This window comes from Myiozetetes cayanensis, unplaced genomic scaffold (genome assembly GCF_022539395.1).
Source record: "Myiozetetes cayanensis isolate MyiCay16 unplaced genomic scaffold, myiCay2020 scf6-25, whole genome shotgun sequence".
Classification (NCBI taxonomy): domain Eukaryota; kingdom Metazoa; phylum Chordata; class Aves; order Passeriformes; family Tyrannidae; genus Myiozetetes; species Myiozetetes cayanensis.
In genome coordinates this window covers 23,106,953-23,131,767 of record NW_026087853.1, presented here as the reverse complement: position 1 = coordinate 23,131,767, position 24,815 = coordinate 23,106,953, and the positions used below count along the sequence as shown (strand labels likewise).

At 35.0% G+C, this 24,815-nt stretch overlaps 1 protein-coding gene across 1 annotated transcript in view; it reads right to left on the bottom strand.

The window, feature by feature from the left end:
* The window catches only part of SLC25A21 (solute carrier family 25 member 21), a 236,484-nt gene that overhangs the window by 89,831 nt on the left and 121,838 nt on the right, over nt 1-24,815 (bottom strand). The window contains 1 exon segment of the mRNA XM_050335786.1: nt 16,898-16,946. Within this exon segment, the coding sequence (XP_050191743.1) occupies nt 16,898-16,946 (49 nt within the window).

Sequence of the window (24,815 nt, the reverse complement as noted above, 5' to 3'; positions counted from 1 at the left end):
TTAACTAGTAAATAGACTTCCATAATTTTCTGCAATTAATATAAATGTATCTGCAATGTAAGTGAAACATTTGATCTTGAAATATTCACTAAACCATAAGTATATAACTTTAAGGAACTTATGTAGCTTATCTTTCTACCAAATTGGAAAAGAATATATGTTTATAATAAAAACTTGTTAACTAAGAGCTCTATAGAAGATGTATGTTCATAATTAATTTTCTATGCAACAAAAGCACTATTTTTTTTTTTCAAAATTCAGTATTAACTTCTGTTATCAGGTTTGTTTTCTGGTTTTGTTTCTTTGTTTGTCTGTTTAAAGACATTTTTGTATCAACTTCTGGAACTGGTAGTAATCTCTGAAAATTTGAAAAGACTGTACACATGTTGCTGCTCTTTTTTTGCCATTTTTTAAAGGAAGGACATTTCATCCAAAAATACAGACATTTTCCTGGATGGATCTGTTTCTTTTAAGGGGTTTTTCAAATATTCTGTGAACAAGACAGGTCTTGAACTCCCTTTGAACATAACAGGCACTTGGAAAATCTAATGAAAATACACTTTTTAAAAATGTAACTGATCTGGCTTTCACACTTTTCCACAATTAATTCTGCAGTTACAGGCTGGCAAAATCTGAAAGCAATAGAAATGTCATATTTACTAAAATAAACGAATACACTGAACTCTTTTTTTTTCTCCTTTCCTAAAAGCCCATGTTGCAATCCCTCCTAAGGGACAAAAAAAAAAAAAATAACAAGAAAAAGATGGAGTTTGAAGTCAAAGCAAACATAAAAGCTTTACTTACAAAAAGGAAAAAAAAAAAATCAATTACACACTCCAATTTGTTTTCTAACCAGCCAAAGGAAAGCCTGGTTAGCATGTTACAGGATCCAAACACCTTGGATCTACGTTTCACCAAAGTTTACATTATGCCTATTTCTAAGAAACAAAATAACAATTAGAGACACCTGTTAAAAGTGCCTGCGCTCTGTTCACACTTCATGTAGTATCTTAAAGTGACAGCATATTAAAATGTCAATGAAATCCTTTTTCATTACAGAAGTATTTATAACAACAGAAAGTGCAATTAAATTGTCTGCTCCTAAGTACTTGTAGTAACCTGTTTAGCATACAAGAAAGGTACTAAAATATACTGATGTAGAAGGGGAAACTACTGAAAATTAAATACTCCAAAAGACAAAATCATAAAAGATATGGACAGAAAAAAATTAGTAGTTAGATTAGCCTCCCCCCACAATTTTATGTAGTTATTAAGTACATAATATATTGCTCCTACGGATAGTCTGGTAATTTTAGATGTATAGGCCCACACTGTAAAAGGTATATTGCAGATAAAATAAATACAACCATGTTGAAATTGCTTACTCAAAACTTCCCCTTTGATTATGTTCCCACTATACAATTTGCAATGAAACAATCTTTGATTTTGACCCCTCCAGCATAGGAACATGTGCCTCACTCAGAAATTTCTGAGTGTGAACTAAGCCATATTAGGGACCATACCTGAGAAAAAGAGCAAGATAATATACCTTCAAACAATTTATACAGACCATTTTTATAGGTATCATCCATACTGTGAAGGTGCATCTACAGCACCTTCACTGTTAAAAAAAGTTAAATGAAGCTTCCAACTTGATAAAGTGTATTGCTGTGGGAAAAATTAATTTTAAAAAGCATTGTTTAATTCATAAGAAAATTCCAACAAATAGCAAAGTATAAATTTATCAAAACTGAACTCCCAACAAAATCTGGCTTAAATATTCCATGTCATGAACTCAAGCCCATGCAGATGGTCAGAGCAGAGCCTCTAAAATACTCCAGACCCAATTCAATGTTTAGTGGAGTATGAAGGGTGCTGCACAGTCTTGTGGTGGTGGATTAGAGAAAGGCAAAATTTGACTATCCCTTAAAAATGTTTCAAATCCATCTTAAGTCACAGACATATGAACTGAACTTCCAAAAAATCTCATATTGTCATGTCAAATTATCCAGCAATATTGTGTGTATTTAACTGATTATTCTGAGCTACAGGACTTTGTATAATTAATTTAACAAAACTGTAATCAAGGGCATATTACTTTCTACCCACCCGTCCTGACATATTGCTCCAGGCTACCAGTTCGTAGTAGAAAGAACAAAATTAACTGTCCCTCAGATATTTTTGCTCACAGCTTTAGCTTTAATGGAAGTAAGTCAAATACAAGTCTGTAAGCTGCAGTACCCAAGACATTTTCATCTGTATCCCTTCTGCAGTTTCAAACTAGCTTCCAAAGCAGTAGCTTCATCATTTTGAAATCTGAAAAGTTTACTGAAAATTCTGATTGATGTATCTTCAAAAGACATTTTGTACTAACATATTTATCTTTGCTTTCTGAAATATGACTAATCAAAACTTTAGCTGACCAAATTTCTGTTTATTCTGAGTTTTATTATGCTCAAATCGTGGTTTATTTTTCAAATATGGAAGTATTCACATACCAGGATTTCAAGAAAGCTGTCTGTTTAGAAGTTAACTTGTCTACAGATAGCAAAATAGCCTTTTTCCAAAGGCTTCTGGATATTTGTTCACATCAGTTGAAATTGGTGCAACTGCATAAATTATATCTTCCAAGAGCACCTGTGAACTGGCTTTGTGCTGTACCAGTTTTATGATTTGTCACCCAAGACTGAAGTTTACTTTAAGCAATGTGATTAAATGGGGGGAAGGACTGTGGGCCAAGCATTTCAAAGCTGCTACGTGTAGTTCCACTGCACTCAGGCTAGCCAAGAATAGTGGAACTGTTGTAGCTCCAGCACTCATAACACAACTCTGTTCTAATTGGCTCAGAATTCCTATTAACCACAAGGGTCTGTACTGGCAGCCACAAAAACCTAGAATGTAAGAGACATTCTGACCATTAACTTCTTTCCAGAATTATCTATTCCCATATAAGAGTTTGTGACAACAGGTGAAGCAGATTCATTAATTCACCTCTACACCACACACCACCTAAGGACTTCTGATCCACTAAGAAAATTTTCCAGTGTCAAAACCTCCTTCCATGTCCCCTGAGCTGTCAGAATTGCACAAAAAGACAAGAATAAGACTTTGCCCTTCCTATTCAACTGCTCTAAATGCTTCTGTTGTATACATTTCTACAAAGGCTACAAAGTAAATTGAAATGGCATCATTAGTGCATCTAACTGATCTCAAAATTTGGTGTGGCAAATGAAGAAACGGTTTCACGTATAGTAGCTTCTGTAGCAGAGTCAGCTGAAGCTGTGTGGTACCTTGTTCCACAGATGCAATGTTCTCTGGGATATCATGTTGTTTCTAATGGATGACATGCTTTTCATGTTACTCATAATGCATGATACACTCATCATTATTCTTCTATTAATTTTCTGATGATTCATCAGAAGAGTAGACTGAAAGGGACTGGCTGAGTCAGTGAATTCAGTCATTATTATCATGGGTAACTCTGTCATATATGCCTTTATAGGTCACTTTAACCCAAGAAAGTGACTACTATAAAGATAGTTAGGAGGTTTTTCGCCTCCACAGTATTATGTATCAGAAGACAAAAGATCAGAACGGTATCCATCCTAATATCTAGTCCTTGCCAATGGTCAAGAGGGGATCATTAGGCTGGTGTATGGCAAGATGACAAATACTTAATTTGTATTTTCCCTTTGTATTTCCAGATGTCATGATTCTGGAGCTTGAGCTTCTTGTTAAGTATGTGAGAGTATCTAACCATGGGAACAAGTTTCATATACGGCACCACACCTATTTGCTCATGCAGGTTTACTTTATAGCTAGGGCAGAACTTCATGTTCCTCTTTTCTCACGCTGTTTATCAGAACTGACTGAAAAACTCACACATCTGCCTGGAGAAAGAGGTCTCAGTTCACTTCCTTCCATATTCCTCCCTCTCCAATTACATTTAAAGGGCTGAATCTGCTGAATAGAAGACTGACATGAGGCATAAGGGTTTTTTTAGTGGCCATGAATTACTATATCTGCTGAAGCTGTAAAATGAAATTTCAACCCTAATTACATGTTTCACAAAAAAGTCAACAGCCTTTTGAAATGCAGTCATTTGTCATGGTATTAAAAGCAAGCAAGTTTTGAAATATTGTGCAATTTTATTAACAAGGAACTTCAAGAATTCTTTATTCATTCAAATTGGGCCAAGTATTTAGACATCTGAATTAAGTATTGCAGAGTTGATAAATGAGTACTCTGAAGAATAGAAATTAATCTACTCATAATTTAAATGGTTTGATGCCTTTGACTTAAGGTCTTCCACAATGAGTTGAACTGATGTAAGAGCCTGAAACAGAACAGGGAGGTTTCCCCTTTTATTTCTTCTCCCCTATTCCTGCTCCTTTTCCACTGTGTGGTCCTGATGCTTTCTCTGAGATAGTTCTGATGCCCACTGAATCCTTCCAGTAAGATGATTCAATTCACAAATTCATCAGGAACTGTACCAGTTAGGCTCATGGGAAACTACAAGGCCTGCAGTTTGTGTAAGGAGAACCATTGTTGACATGAGGGAGATAAGCATCTTGTCCTTTAAGCAACAATGAACAACAAAGTCGGAATTTCCTGTCCCGTGAAATTGAAAACTAAATTTCAGTATATTCCTAAATTTCCTGAGACATACACCATATACTGTTACAATGCACTATTTGTATAACAATAGCATTGTAAGCTGTTTCCCTTCTTAAATATGTCAAATTATTCAGATAATATAACAATTTGGCAAGAAAAAAAAAAGTATATAAATACTAAAAGGATGTATTGTTATTCATTTAAAAATTCACATTTCAATGATTAAATTAGGAAAGTATTTTACTTACATAACATTCTTGCATTATTTTTATTCCCCTGGTGACAGAACTCATATCTTCAAAGGAATGTATTTGCCCATACTAAGTGGACTTCATTTTCAAAGAGAAGGTGTAAAACTATAAAGCCTTTCTATCAGACAAGATAGAAAAACTGACAACTATAGAAGAAAAAGTTCATATATAACTTTGAGACATCGTAAATAAATATGTATACATCTTTGACTAGGATGCAATTTTGCATTACAAGAGAGCTGATCTAACAGTATGCAGCCACTAGAATTTTCTGATTTATCATCAAGCTAAATCAATTTTCCATGCAGTTTTGCAACTGCTAGATCTTGCACAAGGAAAATGGTGGGAACAAAATACAAAGATTAGAGAAGGGTGTTGGGTGGCAAGGAACCAGAAGCAGGACTAACTCTTTTAGTGTCAAACCACTAGATTAAATCTAACAGCATACTCTAATGAAGTGTGTACACACGTGCCTTTCACGCATACCTCTAGCATACAGTTTCGTGGATGCCACTGATGATCTGTCTCGGTTGCCCCCTTCATCCTTGTGTTGCCTTTCTATTTTCCTTTTCTTCCCTTTTTTTATTTCCCTTTCCTAATTTGTATTACAGTTTAACAATTTTAGAATTATTTAATTTGATTTTTCCAGTCTGTACCTGTCTCACTGAGGAAAAAGCACCATAAGAGAGCAGAATAATCTGAAGACCTGCTATCATCTACAGGCAGTTTTTTCCAATCAAATTCCCATTTGTCTTGTTCTCCTGCTTCCTCCCTTGTACTGTTTCTGATGGTTCACTGATTCTTGTGTGAATTGATTCAGTTCACTAATATGCTATAGGAAGTACTATCCAATGTTTCTTCTGGGAGAAACCATCTTGATCTAAGTTGCTACACCTCGGCAGATGCTAGATACAGTATCACATGTAGCACTCGAAAATATATCTCCCTTCTCTCTGTTAGAGACCCAGAACTACATATATACCTATGGGCACTTGCAGCTCAACACCCTACTGCAGACATCTGCATGGCAGCCAGTGCACAGGGGACACATTTTGTCCCTGCTCCAGATTTAGGGAAATGGATAAAAAGGTGCAAGGAATGACAGTACTTTTGTAGTTACAAAAAGGTAGTACTGCTATGGATCAACAATCTACTACCAGGATACAGGAAAACTGGGAAGGTCACAGCACCTCTGAGGTACAATCCCTTCTGTGTGTTGCTCTTCAGCTAGTGCTGTTGAGCTCTGCCCCTGACTCAACTTGGTTGTAAAAGCACAATCTAACCCACTGCCTTCTCACCAGGGAGTCATCAGCTTACTACAACATTGCAGCAGCTAAAAACTTGCAAATATTTCCTTAGCTTTCTGTTGTTTCTTTTTACTCTCTTGAGAAATAAATTCAAAAGACAGCTCAATTGTGCCAAGATTATTTTGGAGATGGTATTTTACTTGCATCCCACTCAACGTGAAGACTCTTGTTTCTCAAAACCCCCTCTAGACTTAGAATACACACTGATGCATCTGGTTGTAAAAACATACAAAAAGCATAGTTCATAAAGATACTATCTCTCTTTTTATTTATTTATAGATTTACTTGGCACTTACTGGCCTAATGCAGTTATTTTAGGGACATACTTAAATACAGAAATAATGGCCAACTTCTCTGAGAGAATTATTGGCATTGCTACAGTTACATTGTGCTTCCAACACATACATCTTTATTCTCTTGTATCGATAGCTTTGAAAAGCTAGCTCAAATACAAGTAACAAAAAAGAAATGTGAAGAGGTAGAAAAATTATTTTCTGTTCATTGTAAATGAAGATATTAAACAGTGATCTTTTCCATACTTAAACTACCTCCCACTCATAGTACCAGATGACCAAATACTAATAAAGTAAACATAGGAGGTTCCTCCCTCCCTCCTTTCCTTCCTTCCTGCCTCCCTTCCTTCCTTCCTTCCTTCCTTCCTTCCTTCCTTCCCTCCTTCCTTTCTTTTTCTTCTTTCTCTTTCTTTCTAAAGTGGTTCTTTCTTTCTAAAGTGGTTGTTTGCTTGTTTTATTTTAGCCATGTTCCAGCCATGGTTAGAAATCAGTCATGACAGTGGTCTAATGCAAAATTTTTGTCCATGGAGAAATCAGGCATGACCATGGTCTACCCCTGAATGTGATTTTAATGTTTAATACCACGGACAAATCATTAACATCTGTTAATAACTCACCCAGCTGCTTTGTTAGATTGTTTTTAAAAAATCTTATGTACACCATAGATGTCTCCAACTCATAGCCTAAGTAACCTTTCCCAGCTGCTTGATCCTTATTTAAAATATCACTTTAAAATGCATACATTTTTAAGCTATCCCATTTCTTTGTCTCCAGACAAAGTAACTGTGCTAACATCTGTTCAGTCTCACTCCCCAATTCCCATCTTAAATACTTATTTTCAGCATCTATTTTTCTTGTAAATAGAGTCCCATGTACTTTCTCACCTCCTAGTCCTTCAGTTTCTCATTTCTGCTCTTGCTCTCATTCCACTCTATCCCTCATGGTTTCTTTTGAATCATTATATTTTAAATACAGGAATAATACAGAGAAAAAGATTATTTAAAAAGCTTCTTTGATTCTCTCACACTAAATTAGAGTTGCAAAAAAGAAAACGGGGGCACGCCATGAATCTACTACGTCTCAAGGGAATAAACAAAGGCAAAGGAGAACAATATATAGTCAAGGGTGTGTAGGTAGTTGTCAGGGATAAAACTATGCAATGGAAATACTGAAACATTAGAAAATACCTTCTAGCTGTGAGAAGCAGTAGGTTATGCAGGAGCCTTCCAAGGGAATTAGATGGGGGCTTATAACCTGGCACATTTTAAACCAGGCTGGGCAAAAGCTGCAGTTTGGGACCAAGTGATTGGCAGAGGAGAGGAAGAGGGAGAACAAAAGGTGAGGGAGAGGGAAAGGCAGTTGAACTCAGCACCAGGATAGGAATTTCTGAGTGCTAGTGCAGCATGGGCAGAACATGATGGATGCAGGCTGTAACATCTCATTTGTGAACCGGCTGTGATTTTAAGTGCTGGTTCTACTGAAGTGGGTTAAACTGCCTCCAGTACAGCCCTGGATAAAGTGCCAGCAGTCCTGGTACCATTCCTGATTGCCATGAAATAGCAGATAATAGGTGAATAGATGTCACATGTCCAAAAGAAATAAATCAGATTCAGAAATGATGTACAGGACAATCCACATTGCATTGAGCACCAAGAGTCCTAATGGTATTTCTTTCTCACTGTTAAGAGTATAAGGGGCACTGAGGCAATATACACAACTCAAAAAGGTACATTACCATAAGTTGTAGTAATTCCTTTTTTTTCTGACAGCAATACAATGGCATATCCTGAGGCTACGGGAATCTAAACAACTAAAGCAATTAAACACATCTATTGTATTTAATACAAACCATAACACACTGTAATACCACAGGGTATTTTCTTTACAAGTACGGCTTTTCTTTACAAATTTTTCCAGATCTGTTAGCTGACCCACATATCCAAAATGTTTCAAACTGAAGTTCATTTTTATAATGAAAATTTGGTTACAGCTTCTGATTCATAAAAATATCCTGATTATCTGTAGATATCTTGAGATACTGTAAAGAGAATCCAAATATTTCTATACTGTCTCTAATTTCTTTGGTAGCTTCTAACTAGAGAAACCAACAGTACAATGAGTATAGTTTAGCAGGTATTTAGTCCTAGGTTCCCTCCCTTTTCTTCCTTTCCCCATCAGACAGTGTTATTAAAAAAGAATTATTCTGTCATATCTGTAACCCATGGTATGATTCTTCACCACAATTAGAGTTTTAGAGCTCTTCTATCACATTTTCCTGTTCTGTCTAGCAGAAGGCTATTTGTAGCCTCACATTATAAAAGGAAATATTTCCATAAAATTAAGACAAAAACAAGAAGAAAAAAATTTCAGAGCTTTCTTGGATTTAAACCACGAGTGCACAATGTGCAGCCCATGAAATCACAAAATGCGGTCCACACCACTCTCTTGCAACTGCATCACGTGTACACAACTAATCAACTGCAGGTTTTTCCAATGCTAGAGAATTTAAACATGAAGAAACTTCACTTCCTCTACCAAGGAAGATGCTGTACCAGTACAGCCAAATACGTCTGCATACATTTATTTTTTTAAACATGTAAATATATACATGCAGATTATAGAAGAGGAACCCTCAGGCATTTGTCATATTACAAGTTCTGCTCATGTAGTAATGTTTACATCAACTCTATAAGAATGGGAAGTCCAAACATAGAAAGAACATTTTGCTATGTCATAAGAATGAACGCAAAATGTACATTAAAGGGACCTGAAATGAACTATTTTAGCTCATTGCCCAAACTGGAGGAAAAGCAAAATAACAAGCCCAAAATTGTTAAGAGAAAAAAAATGTCCAGAGTCAAAAAGATTTTCAATAGCAGGATGGATAATATTCAGTATGCCTTTTAGCATGATTACCGTTTATTCCTCAATCAACTGCTCAAGGAATCATCTTCTACCAGGCAGAGTTGTGCTTGAGGAATGTAAAAGGACATATGGAAAGATGCATCAAACAAAAAATTTCAAATAAAATTATATACTATATCTTGAAGATAACTAATGCCACTTCAAGTCAGTTTTGATCCAGTACCCTCCTAGAAACCCAAAACACCTTCTGCCTCTACCAGGTTGAGAAGAAATTATGCAAGAAAACCATTACACATTCCCTCTTATCTGTCCTAGTTCTTGCTCTGGCATTCTTTCTCCTTTGCTCTCTTTGGTAAACTTGCTTCTTTTTCTGAAAAACTCTTACTCTCTTCTAGTACTGCCTCTCTCCTCAGTTCTCCTGTGACAGTCTCACCACTCGCTTTCTGCACATAGAGCCATTTCTCTTCCCTCTGTTGCACTCCTAGATTGGATTATGCATAAAATCAGTTCTTATCAAAGAACAGATAGGATTATTTTAAAATCAAAAAAGAAACACATGTTATAGATCTTCCAATAATCTACATTGATTTGAAATAGGGATATCATCAAGCAGTTATGCTGTTTGATCACAAATAAATAACACAGTATGACATGTAGAGAAGATGAAACCTCATCTACAAAGTTCCTTTTATCCCAAAGGATCTAGACACTTTATAAAATATACATATGGTATGCCTATGAATTAAAAAAAAAAAAAAGTCCTCATAGGAACAGAAATCACTTTGACCAGCACTGTAAATAAGAGCATCTGTTTAACAGTGCACATCAATACTGTTCTTTAATTCAGGGAAGGATTTAAATTGCAATAGTATATCTAGCAGGAATTATTATCTCATGTACTCTTATTAATTCCTAACAGACTGTACATAGAAGGAAAAAAAAGGGCAAATTATAGAGCACTGGATCACATCCATATAGAAATTATTATAATGTCCAAAATGCTTATTATAAAAAATTTGGATCTGTACATAAATATTCAAAGTATTTCAACGCTGAAATTCAAATGCCAAAACCAGTATAAGCTGCAATATGCACACAAGCCCTGTGAACAATTGTGCCAAAGGCCATTGATAAATCAAGTAAAACTAATCCCAGAGAAAAGCCTTGACATTTGGTTGAAATAAGGACATTAAACTGAGTTGGTCAGGGATTATTTTTACTTGATTTTTTTACCCTCAAAATGAAAAAAAAAAACATTTTACAAAAACTATGTTTCAATATATTTTTGTACACTTCTTTTAGATGACAATTGATGTTGTTCTCTACATTTTAAAACAAAAACTTCTGTTTTTCTAGTTTAAAATTACTTACAAGCCATTGAAAAGACCAAAATATAAAAGGAAGTGAAAACTGATAAAATCCAAAATTAATTACATGAAGTTTCATTGGCTAAAACTCATTGTTTTTCTAATAGTCTTCTGAGAGTTTAACTGTTCATTCCAATACAGAATATTTTGGTATCCTGATAATTTTCCCAGGGCAGGAAGACTATTTTCTTCTAAAAACTGTTACAAATCTAACTAGAGCAGTTTGAATCAAGCAATATGAACTTAATATGGCCTGATGCAAACCAAGTGAGTTATGGTCACTTGGAAATGGTAACATTGTATAAGGAAAATGAACTCTTCCTTAAACGAATGTTTTTCACAAACAGGCTCCACTACTGCTCATTCAAACAAAAAAAGACCAAAAATCAAAGAGGAATTAATGATATAAAGGAAGTAGCTCTTGCAAAACAACAGATGGAATGAGATCGGAAACACATGTAGTAAGCTGAACTTTTTTAATAAGACCAAAATGACAGAACTGGAACAAAGGAACAGAATGGATAAACATGCACACAAATCAGCAGAACAGTTGCTAAGTAGAAATAGGTCTGTAATGCAGAGCCCAACTCTTGACTTAGATCCCAAATTATTTTCTAAAGTTGGGGCTTTACATTCATGATGTTGGTTTAGAATTTTGCAGAAAGAGTAGCAAATTATAAAATCCCTATCATGACTGGATGAAAACTTTCTCCACAGTTTCTAAGGTGAATTATTCACGTCATATTTTAAATGCTGATATTCTGGATCACATATGAGATGGAAAGTCAGTTAACATGAAGATTCTGATCTAAGACTGAACTATGTGAAGAGGTGTTAAAATAGAGCAACATGGACTGCAGCTTCCCCAGATTCTGCCAAAGGTGAGAGACAGCTTAAGGAAAAACAGGGACATCGGATAGGTTGATCATGAAAACAAGCTATACTTATTAACTTATTCTCCTAGTAAATTGAAGTAAATGCTTTTGAAACAACACTTTCTGGGTCTCTTTAAGTATTGATTTTGAAATTGCACACTCCTCCCAATGTGAGACTGTGTTGTGAAGACACAACTATATAAAAAATTAGGAAAGTTTGTTTAAATAAAGAGAAAAAAATCATATGGAACTATAATTTTTTGTGTTAACTGAAGAGGCATTAAAACACTGCCTGTTGAATATATGTTTAAATTGTTAGAACAAAAGTTACCCTACTGATTCTCCTGGTAAAATAATAAACTAGACTTTTTCCGAGTCCTTTAGATGGTATTTGGTATGTAATAACATTTATCAGTCTTTGAATACTTTGGAAGTGAAAAAAACACCTAAATACTCAAGTTGTATGAATTAATCTGAAGTCAACACAGATCTGGAGTACAATTTGGTATTAGTGCGATATGAGACAAATCATCTTTCTTTCAAATATTTTCCTCAAAATGCATAGTGATGTCAAATTACTGCCAAAAGGAAAGAGAGAAGTAAATAATTCATCTAATCCATATAATGTTTTTCCTGTTCACAGGAATTTCAAACACAATTTTTTTCAGATGTGTTATGCATTTGAAAGGTTTTGGTGACGTGCTGTTATTTTTTTCTCTATTATTTGAAAGCAGTTAATCTTATATTTCTTCATTTGTGTTTTCTATTAAACTCTGTCATGTAGACAACTGTTAAAAAAATTACAAAGTATGGTTTCTATTTCATAACTATACAATCCAAAATGACTATTTCTACTTCAATATATGTTTCACAGTCTGTACAAATACTTGCACAGGCAGCTTTGAAATTTGTTTTCAAGAACAGTGAAATCACTAAAATTCAGCTGTATAAATACTGGTGATAATCAAAGTAAAAGAGAAAGTGCACGTAAAGTTAACTCATAAACCTGAGGAAATATTAGCCAAGAATTTACTTCTAGTCATAGTTCTAACTTTCCAATATCAACCTTGGCTGTATGCATTTCTTGAGGTGTTAAAATGTAATAGCAAGGAAAATTTTATGTTAGGGCATGTAGTTCAAAGTTACGGAGCTCCTGAAAATGACATTTTTATGCCAGCAACTCAGTAGTAGGCAAATGAAAAAAAGGAACAGTTTTTTTCCCTGAAAATTCAAGCTCTTCAAGGCTAGGGGACTACATCAGAACATCACATGGAACTACCAGACAGACCATGGTAACATCCTCCCCTTATCAGTCAGGCTTGCTTGACTGATTCCTCAAACACCATCAGCTTTCCCTTGAATTTAGACAATTCCCTGTAATTCTTTCCCTTTCCCTCACCAACTACAGTTGTGCAATCTGTGAGCTGTTGCATAAATAATAATTTTTCAACAATAAAACGCTATTAAGTTATGAATTTTGTACATTTGTTTAAGCCAAAACATATGCCACTAGGATACAAAGGATAAACCCTATGTGGAAAAGCACTCTACTATTTTTAGTTTTAAAGTGATATATACGGCAATGTCTTGTCCTATGTACCATGATCTAGAATGCCATTTTGTCATCCTTTTGAAGTCTGATGGATGAAAATTACATTACTGCCTGCATTACTCTTAAGACCCAAAACCGATTCAAAATAAGCAAAACCAATTCTTTATCCAGACTAAGAAACTTATCTCCCCTCTCACTTTCTAGCAAATATCATCTTAATTAAAAAGTAGACTTTTTATGTCTTGACTGTATCTGTACTGAAAACCTCTTGCTACTGCTGTCACTTCTTATACATAGGCACACACAGAAAACTTACCAGACTCTGTATTTAGGAGAACAAGAAAGAGATTCAGTACTTTATTTCATCTACAGCTGGCTAAAATAATCACAAGGGTAACTGACAAATAAAACAGCTATCAGAGACTGTTCTATGAAAACATAAAAAATTTAGCACATCTTTTTTTAATAGTGTCTCATCAGAAGCTATACCAATATATCTTGCAATTGAGAAAAGAGCTTTATTTCAAAGAATAAGTGGAATTCATAGAGTTAAAACAATGGATCATAGTTATCTTCATATACTTAGCTCACACGAATTTTTTAAAGTAGTGATCTTCAGTGTTCTAATAGATTAAAAAATAAAATTATTTTCAAATGTATACTTAGGAAAAATCACTTCAATAAGCATTTAGATTGTCTGTTGCTTATAAGCATGTACTTATATATCGTTTCTCCCTTGATGTGAGCAGATAAACAAGTCTAGCATTGTTGCTGTACAATACCAGAAAATTGCTAAACACAGAAAATATATTGCAAAATGGCGAAAAAAGAGCCAAACCATCTTCCAGGGTTTCAAAATAATCTTTGACAGGAACTTTATTTTTTCCAATTTTTTATTAAAAACATACACAAAATATAAACAAAGCAAAGATGCTAAGCCACCAGTCCACTAGATGCGAGCCTCTGACATTTTCCCTAAATTCCTTCAGAACAGTTACTTAGATCAATGAGATTTCACTAACCTGAAAAGGCCAAGGGACTTTCTTCATCACACAAACATTTTATAGAAAAAAGGAAGAATACTTTAAACACCATAAAAATTAAGCAACAAATGCTGCTTTTATATATCTTTTCACTTAACCAAAAGGAAGAAAACCCTAAACCAAACACCACAACTGCAATTGCTGGAAGTGACTAGGAATGTAGAGATTATCAAAACTATGTTGGATTAAGTAAACTGCAGTACTTGGTGGCAGTGCAAGAGAGGAATAAAGTAAATAAAAAAGTATCAGAAAATATTCTATATCCAAAGTTCAGAATTAAAACCAATGTTTCATTTGAACTTCTTCAAGGCCATAAAAGAATTAATCTGTTTTAATAAATTTGGACCACTGCAACATGAAAGGAAGAAGCATGATGTTTAGGAAAATAGAATGAAAGGACGGATGAGATCAAAGGATATTCTTTTCTTGTTTTCGCCACTGGCTTTCAAAGTGTGAGTATTTTCAACTGCAAAATCTGTGTGGTATCTCCAGATAAATCTGCATCACCAAACCAGAAAAACTGTCACTTAGGTGCTGCCCACTTCTGCAAAGAATTGTAGCTAACTCAGTGGAAGAGTTAACTCAACTGAAGTTTCCTCAAATGAAGAAATTTGTTTAATGGATATTTTATTTGACTCAGTCCTTCTGTTTTACCTTGATCCATAATCAGATTTCTTCTGCACACCTACGTTCTTTCCTCTTTCTTACTTTCCTCTTTCTTTCTTCTAAAAATTCCACTGTTTATGAACTCAGATTTCACATTAAAAGGTTTCCTTTTATTTTTTTTAATTATATTTTTCAGTATTAATAGAGTTTTACAAACATCCCCATATACTCTTTAATGCTTTATGCTTATGCATCTCAGATCTGATAAACCTTTTTACTACTAAAAGTGTGACAATCCCAGTAAAATCTGTAATAGAAATGGTGAAATCTGTCCTTGTGTTCTGAGACTCCACTCCACAGTTTCTATCAGAAAGCGGAAAGTGCATGCGTTGATTGCCAGTTTATCAACAGAGATGTTCAATTAATTCTTTTCCTGGTATATGGTATATGGCATATACTAAAATATGAATGATTCTAAGGATACACATGAAATGTTTTCAAGCAAGACTGGAGACAAGAGGACATGTAGGATGCCAACTTCAAAGGCACCAAAGGCATGAGAAGTAAATCACTGCTGCTGCATTTATACTACAAAAGCTGCATTTATACTACAAAAGAATATGATTCCTAATTCAGTACAAAGAGGAAAATGGCAAGATGTAAAACCAAAAGCTTGAGACCTATAGGTGAGTTACAGCAAAACTTGCCCAAATTAAGTCACTAAAGCATATCCTTTGAGGACCATATGACAGCAGAGCAAGAAAGATTTTTTTCTTTTAAATTTGGTCTTGTATTTGTTTTGCTTGTACCCTGTTGCTCCTGAGTCAATAGTTTCCATCTTCTCATGTAAGTCTTGTTTTAATAGCACAGCCTCAGTGGTACTTAGAAGGACCACCTTTGAGACTACCAGGTGCACTGTCTCTAGATGAATCGACACATGGGTCCCTTTCAGGACATTCTGTGATGCTTTAACACATTCTGTATTATGTAGGCATACAGAAGAATTGCTTGAGTAAACTCCAAGCCCCAAGGAGGACTTACAGCACCTCAGCAGCAGATAATGCAGACAGAGCCTTAACAACTGCCTTCTGGTGTTGGGCAATGACCACAGAGAGATGGCTTCCTGCTGCAAAATGCAACCTGCAGAAAAAGGCATCTCAAGGTCTAATGCAAACCACAGAATGTGATTCAAACAGAAGCCAAAAATACATCAATAAAAAACTCACACGGTGGTTAACTGTAACTAGAATCTCAAGCCATAATTGACATCTTCAAGCATATTTCAGAGACCACAGTTGTCCTCATCATTTGTCTGGGACTGATTTATCTCCTGGTGAAGCTTTTCTACCTACATGACTGGGACACAGATAAAGCCGCAGGAGCAGTATATGGTAATTACTGGCCCTGCATAACACACATGGCATGAATAGTTTTCTTCTTGTTATTGTATGCTTCTCCATTCTGATTTATTTTTCACATACGATTACATTCACTTAGGAATTTATATAAAAACTAAAAAGCGTAGAAAATAAAAGGATATTCCAGAAACTAGAAATGCAACTATTCTTTTTCCATCTCAGTAATTCAACATTAAAAAAACCCTAATTTGACCAAAATTTCCAGGTCATTTAATCATTTACTCATGTAAGAACAAATATTCAGGAAAGAAAATAAGGATGGATAAAAAAATCTATAAAAAGATAAAATCATGAAGTTATTTAGCTTTACAGAGAGAAGACAGAACATCTTATTACTTTTATAAAAAAATTTGTGAAAATTATTTGAAGACCATACAGTATCTCTTACATATAAAGCATTACTGCAGATGGTACATATAGTAAGGGAATTTAACTATAGTCCTCTTCATGTCATAGGGTTGTGTTACAACAATGAAAATACATGTCATAAACAGGTTTAACACCTTTAGATGACCTCTAATCAGAAATGTGTCATGCTACTCAAATTTCATCTGTTGAATGCTGTAGATACAGGTAAGTAAATATAAATGTCATTAAAGACACAAGTTATCTTATTTGGAGAAGTTCAAGGATTTTATTTTTTGACAGCTTGCAATCTGAATATCTTCCAGTGTCAACAAAACCTGTTCAAGCACAATCTTACCTTGTTTTCACTACATCAAGGGGATGCATCAGGCAAATTTCTACAAGACCTATAAAAGAATAATAAAAAAGGCCCAATAAACATTTTTACATAGTTGGTAGTTTAATTTTCATTGACTCATTTGAAATTTGCAAAATAAAGTAAAAACCTAAGCATGTCATTGAAGATACACTACTAAAACACCTAATGTATTAAACATACTCCTCTGTAGCATGTAAGAATAGTAAGGATTTTTGACAGTAAATAGTGTTAGTTCTTCATTATTGTAGAGAAAGTGAGGATGTAAGCTACGTGATCAATTTAATCATAGTTTTTGCTCATTTTTCTGTGCTGATGCCTAGTCCTGGCTTTTCCTCTTCCTGCTCCACTGTTCATCATAAGCACTTACATACACATGCTGGGAACTTTCTACATGCCTGAATAGAAGGTGTGAATTGCAAGGAGGCAATGCCAAGGTAAGAGAGATCTGGAAGATCCTAAATGCACCTGTCACCACCAGCTTCAAAGTTGGCTCTGTTATTTTTTCCACCCACCTGACACCTCATGAAAAATCCATATGCAACCCAGGGAGAATTTTCTGCTTAAATTTTCTAGGCTTTCCTTCTTCTACTATCCATTTCATATATCATTCCAAAGAGCAAACATACAATAGAAAGATATGTTTATCAGGATCAGAGTAAAAGTGTATTTTTGAGATCTATCAATCTGCAGAGATAATGAAACCACTATAAAAGTCTTACAGGATTTTGAAATGTCAAGAATTATATATATACATCTATGTCCAAGATAATAATAACAATGTTTTTGAAATTTCTGTTCCCCTGTCTTATTGAGTCTTAAATATCCACCTTCCATCTTTTTATCCAGCATAATGAACCTAATGCTATTGCACACAGAACCAGTTTGTGAAGACTATACTTATTACAAAGTTTGAGTGCATTTATTTAATTTATTTATCTTTATAGTAAAAATAGTTACAAAGTTTTTTGTAATAAAGAATGTGTCTTTTGGTGATTCCCAGCTAAGTATGTACACCATAGAGTCCTACTGAAATTAATCACATGCTTACTTTCCACTAGATGCTTTCCTATTTCAGATGTCATTGTCTCATGCTCCAGATTCTGTCCCTTTACTTTAATGGCACAGAACACGTCTGATCTCAGGTGTTATTAACAGTCTCTAATACTTAAGACAATTTTTTACATGCTAGGATACTCAGTTCCTTTCTCTTTCTAAGCAAGGTAAAGAAATTACGCTAACACAAAATGAAAACTCTCATTTTGAAATGTTCCACACACAAACTATTGAACAAATGGAATTTGCATTTTGGCCCTATTCTCTGACAGACTTGATGGAGAAAAGTTCTTGGTGGGCTTCATGAAGGAACCAGGCCCCACCTGAGCAGCGTACACTGCAGTATCAGAAACTTGAGTTCTTTTCATTATTGAATAGAAATCTCAGGGAGGCTTAAAGTTTCAAATATCAATTATTTTAGAACTAATAAGTTTAATGTTTCAGATAGAACAGGAAAACTGTGGGGTTTTTTTTAAAGCTTATATCAGAGAGGATTAAATTTCAAAATATTATCTACTTTCTATTTCAAGTTTATCCAAACCATCTGAGTAACATAGGTACCTACTAAATAAGCCTTTTACATTGAACCAAAGCATTAGCAGGGGAGGATTCTCATTATAGTCATAAATGCAACAGAGTTTTTAGCTCAGCCTATAATAAATACCTATATTTAAAAATAACCATTTAATTTCTGCTTGATATACTTCACACAGCAAATACACATATTATTGATAATTGTTATATACTTATCATAAGGAATAATAAGCTATTTATATAACAGCAAAGAACTGCAAAAAGTTTTGTACATGAATACAAATAACTTTTGGAGTTAGCAACAAAGAGAGGGCTTAAACTGTAATGTTAGAAATCTAAATTAAATATATTTAACAGGCATCTACATTAAAGTTTGTAAAGATGTTAAAATGTTTAAACGGAGTTCCTGACATAAAATACTTGCTGAAACCTCTAATTTAACATAAACAATTTTTTTCTTTCCTATCATTCGACTCCAATACATAAAGATTGCAAAACACAAAAATGGCCAGATAGCCCCTGATCCCTAGCTTGTGCCACTGAGTTTGAAGGACAGTATCAGGTTAATATTTATGATCATTGTTTTGCTGTATTTTCTTTTCACTCCACGGAACATGGTTTTGTTTTTCAATTCTGGATAAAAGGAAGACAGCATAGGTGATATCAGCCAAAGGATATTAATAGTAGTAGTAATAATATTCATTAAAAAGAATGCAATTTTTCTAATGAAAGCAAAAACTGTCATCATTATTTCTGTGCAGATATATTTATTGCTGTACTTATTGTCCAAAAATTACTTCTCTTTTACTTAAATAAGGCCATATCACATGTCACATAAGTGAACATAGATTATAAGATTTCTATCCTGATTTTGTCCCAAAACCTGTAAACTACTCCAACAGCTGCCAACAGGTGCTTTGCGAGTGGAGCTGCAGTCGAGTGTTTCAGTGCTGGCAGGGGGCATAGTCTAAGAGTTTTTTCCTTTCCAACCACCCTCCTTTTCCAAGTTCTCCTTTTCCAACCTTACCCCACCTCCCCACTCCCTTTCCGTTTTTGATCTTCTATTCCATCTTGTTTTGGCAGATAGACCCTACAGCAGGGGGCCAACCATGGGGCCAAGGGTTGTTCACCCTATTCTGTTTTTGCAGCATTAATGACCATTTTGGGAGAAAACTGTAGAGTGCCAGAATCTGGATCCATTTTCTTGGTCCTCATAGGATAATTTTTAATTTGGGAATTTTTCCAGTAAGTGAATCAGATGAATTCCAAGGTCCTTGGCAAGAACTCTGTTTTGATAACTTCAGGATTCTATTGGTTATCTGGCTTTCTCAGTCTTTCCTTTGTCTCATCATACAATAACACACTAGGTTTTAAACGATGTATAGTTACTTGATTTCACCAGACAGAATTCTTCAAAAGATGCTGGGATTATGACATAGCTCTCTGAAGAGCACCAAAGGAGTGCACACTGTGCAACACGCTAATGGAACAGCTACAAATACGAGCTACATTTTTCCATCTAGTATAGTAGTCATGCAAATCATTACAACATCCTACTTGATAGCCTGCCCAGAAAGTGTGGTGGCCCTACTAAATTACAAGCACTCTGAGATGTGCTCAATAAAATAAAATATATAGCTCTTTCTTTAGCTAATGTTCATCAGCTTTGTGACAAATTCAATTAGCGCTATGAAAATCTAATTTACTAAACAGCTCTATCAGGGTGCAATATATTTTAACTTGTTACTCTGCAAAGACTACTGTTTACAAACTTCATTTTCATGACAAAGTAGTTAACACAGCTACAGATACATTGTCCAAAAAAATACTCTAATCATCCCATTGGGTCTCCTTGGTGATGTCACATGCAAACTAACCCAGAGTGATTTATGGTGCTCTAATTATGTTTAAAACAACTCAGATCCAACTAGCTGAACAAGAGCCCAAAGGAAATATAGGAAAGAACAATTACTGGGTCATTCCAACATTTGTTGTCTTCTGGGTGGGAAAACATTCCCTCTGAAAACTGGATACTAACCATAAAACAAGACATAATCAAAATCTCTGTGTTGAAGAAATAACCAGCTGTCATAATTGACATACTCTAACTGTACACAAGTGGAATATCAACAACCAAGAAGGGAGTCCAGAATTCTACTACTGTAACTGAGTAGTAGAGGGAATTCAGTAACTGAGTCCATGGAGGGAATAAAATGACAGAAAATACTGACCCCCAAACTGACCCTCCTCAGTAAAGCATTTTCCCTTTCCCAAATAATATCTTCTGTCTTTAAATTGTTTCCCATTATGGATTACATTAAGTTTCCTGCTACAAGATTCACACTTAAAATTTCACGCTGGCAACCTTTTACGTCTTCAACGCAAACATTTTGGTGACTTGTGGGTATTTTGAGTTACTTTTTTCTTTGTTTCTCTATTCCATCACACATACAAATCCTGTATCAATGATTATATATGGCTTGAGAATACTTTGACTGTTTAGAATATGCTGTAATTATATAACTGGCAAGTGAAAGTCTGAGATTTCAGCAGCACAGGATTATAGCTCTCTTCATTTCCACAAGTGTTCCCATACTTCATCTCTTCACTGAAAAGGGAGAAAAAGAATGAAAACAGTTCTTACAAAATAGCACAGATAAAAATAGAACCATTATGGCTTTGGTCTTCCTTAGGAGACAAATTCTTGTCTTCAGCATTTCATCAATCCTCAGAGTCATGAACTGAACAGTGTGAAGTGCCTGTGATGCACACTGATTTGTCTTGCAAAGAAACCTGAGTAGCTCACCCTCTACATGTTTTCTGCATAATACACCATGAACACAGATTCAAGAGATGTAGAGCATGATCCATGTGTTAGTTCAGACAACCCCCTACAGCGTAGAAGTCATTATGCACCCTCCTCCCCTTGTGTTACTCATTTCCCTGGAATAACACAGTCACTGGAGAAACACAACAGACAGGAGACTGGCCATAGAAAATGTGGCAATAGACACATCAGCACTGTATATTGTATAGCTGGAACAGTTTATATTTATTTTGGCTTTTACATAGATACAGTTACAATGTAAGAAATGATCATAAATAATTTATGTGTACTATGCATTTCCTTCTGAGAATATATGTCTGACAGAAAGAATCTTGTGTTGATCTTTGTATCCTAACAAAAACAATGACAAATTCCTCTTAAATATGCATTTCTGTTGGCTAAAACACTCCATTTGACAATATGAAGCATGGAATCTCTTCCTGATTGTAACAGCACTATTTGAAAAAGCATCAATTCCTGGAAAAAAGCATCTCTGGAAAAAAGTGTCCCTGCGGTCAGTTCTACACAGGCTCATTTCTATTAGCTGGTGGTCTGACTCCATCTTCACAGACACATAAAGCTTTTACCTGTTCTGTAAGAGCACATTTCCCTCAGAAAACTCCACAAAATGCTAGGTTCACTGTTATATGTGTGGCAGCCAAGGCCCACTCCTTTCCTAGGGAGGCAGTCCCGTATTGTGCCCTCCTCAATTGTAGTACACGTCAACAAGGCTCCAAGGAAAACTATACAGCAGTATAGTGTAGAGTGTGCTGGAAAAGATCTACCTGTTAGCCTTCACTTAAGAAAGTGATACTTATTTTAACTGTTGCCCAGGATTTGTTTAGTGATGTGGTATGGGATTAACTAATGGTACCCTGGAGCTCCTCACAAACATTAATTAACCTTTTAGGTAGTGAGTCAAATCAATGCTTTCCTTAGAAAATGTGGAGAAATGGAAAGTTACTAAAAGAAGTACTCCATAATAGAAATGCTGCATTCATGAGTCATTCTCCCTCAGAGACCTTGTCTACACAGAGAAAATATACTAGAAAACATGTTAATTAAACAAGTTGTTGATTATGATTTTTCCCTTGGTGTGGACAAGGATGTCTGTGTTTAAAAATGTGTTAGTTGATCACAGGAGGATCCCAGGAGAAGCTATTGGTTTACCGTAGCATTTTAGAAGTCTTTTGTCTACAGGAGGAGCTGTGTCATGTTCAGTATCTTGTTAAGTAACAGATGCAACCTGTCAATGTAACATTGCTATCTGGGAATGGAGGAAAAGCAGGGTTGGGAACTGTGATTACCTGACTTTCAAAAAAACCCCGCCCAAGACTTCAGCAGCTGAAGGAAATTTCCGACATTTAGTCTATAGCATTTATGCTGAAAGTAGTCAATGTTCTTGGAGCAATCTCCATCAAAGCAATTCAGTCTGTGTTGAAAAAATAACGGTGCCTATGGCATAGCCAACGAGCATTTTAATCTTCAAGGTTTCAAGTAAAGGTTAACTCAAGTGCAGGAGAATCACATCCTAGATGTGTGAAAGATGGGAGCTGGCAATGAGCGTTTCAGGCAGCATGTTGTCTAGATTGGCTGTTGCTCAGCTGTAACCCCCCTTCAGTTTCCAAGTCCCAATCAACACACCCAGACAGAAACGCGCTCCTGTTCAATGCTCACATCAGACAGATCAAACCTCTCATCTCTGATGCTCACAATGCTTACTTAGAATCTGCTGGATTTCACTGTTCCCTGCTCAGCTAAAGAAAGCATTATTATTGCCAGATGAGAAACTGTTCAGTTCTACTGCAAATATAAGAGAAATGTAATTGTAGTCATTATTTTTGCTGAGCTTGAAAATGGGGTTCCAGCAGTTGAGAGAATAAAGATAGAAAATTGTATGGAGCTTCTTAAATAATCATGCTATGAATACAGGATGATATGACAAGATAGTCATGCTATGATACAAGATATAAGTTGTGATTTATGCCTGGGTACACATGTATAAATCTTTATAAGCTTTGGAAGGGCAAATTTCCCCTTGAATATACACATGCATATACAAGTACTGAGAGTTTACTGCAATAATAATAAAGCAACATTTGCAATTCAGAGTTTGTCAATAAGGAACATATTGTGAAGGTGTTTGTCTTGATGCCTCAGGTACTTTGCTGGAAAATTGAAAAAACAGAGGTAAACCTCCCTGAGATTATTCTTATATTTTAGTTCCTTTTTTAAACTTATTTTTATTGGATCTTTAAATTGAAGAGAAATGGTTCTATCAAGCTATTGTATTTCCCTTTCATAGCAGTTCTGACATAGTATGGACTTTTTTTCAGTCTAACACACAGCCAAGCTGATACATGTTGATTCCATGTGAGCAGACCATGTGTAGATACGCCTATCAAAACTATGGCTCTTTGATCCACAGTGTGTACTTGACTTACTTTCAGCAAAATTCTAATTTATCAATGTATTTCTTTCCCCTGGGTAAAAAATATCTAACTTTAAAGTATATATGCAAACTATTCTAAATTTATCACAAATTTATTCATTGTTTGTTTTCCACAGTGTTTAAGGAACAATCATTCAAATCAGGATATTATGCTCATGCTACCAGCAATAACCACATCTTTATACTTACTGTTCCTAGAATACAGCTCTACAAATCTTTTAATGTGCTTCACTTAAACTACTCAATGCTCATTTATGTTCTCCAAATACTGTTTACTGAGTAAAACCAAAGACTATCTTCCAGCTTGATCTGAGTTTTAATTTGCTCATTAATTTAGAATGAAAAAAATTAAGTCCTTTTTCACAGACTTACCAACTTGATTAACCTCATGTCTATGGTTTAACTACAGAAATACTTATATACATGCCATTAGACAAATCTATGGCAATTTGGAGGATTAAGTTAGTTTTAAATTACATATAGTTAAATACATCTATAGTAAGACTAGAAGGAGATGTCAAAAATCAGTGCCTAGTCACAAAGGATCTTCTAGAGCTAGATCTTTTTGGAATAAAGTTTCTTCCAAACTCCAGTAGCATACACTACTTTCAGAGGCATGCAGTTCCAACTGCACTACTCATATAAAGCCTCTTTGAGGTAAAATGCTATGTAGAAACGTTCTGTGTATGGTAAGACCTATGAAATTTGCATTTATGGCATAGTCAAGAAGACAGTTTTAAAATTCCAGACTTTTCACACCTTTACCTGATATTAAAATACCAAAGCTGTTCCAGTGAGGCTGAATTCCATAGAGAGTTTGAGTATGCAGCCAAACCATGTAACATTTAGGTACTGACAAAAAAGATAATGGAGCAAAACACAGCACACAACATTAAAAAAAAGGCAAGTATTTTCTCCAAGTTCTTAAATATTATTGAGGAAATATGTCATGCATCTCCAGAATTCACCATTTAGAATGTTACAGGAATTTGCTTCACTTTAATTTCCACTTCAATTCCTATTTAAAAAAA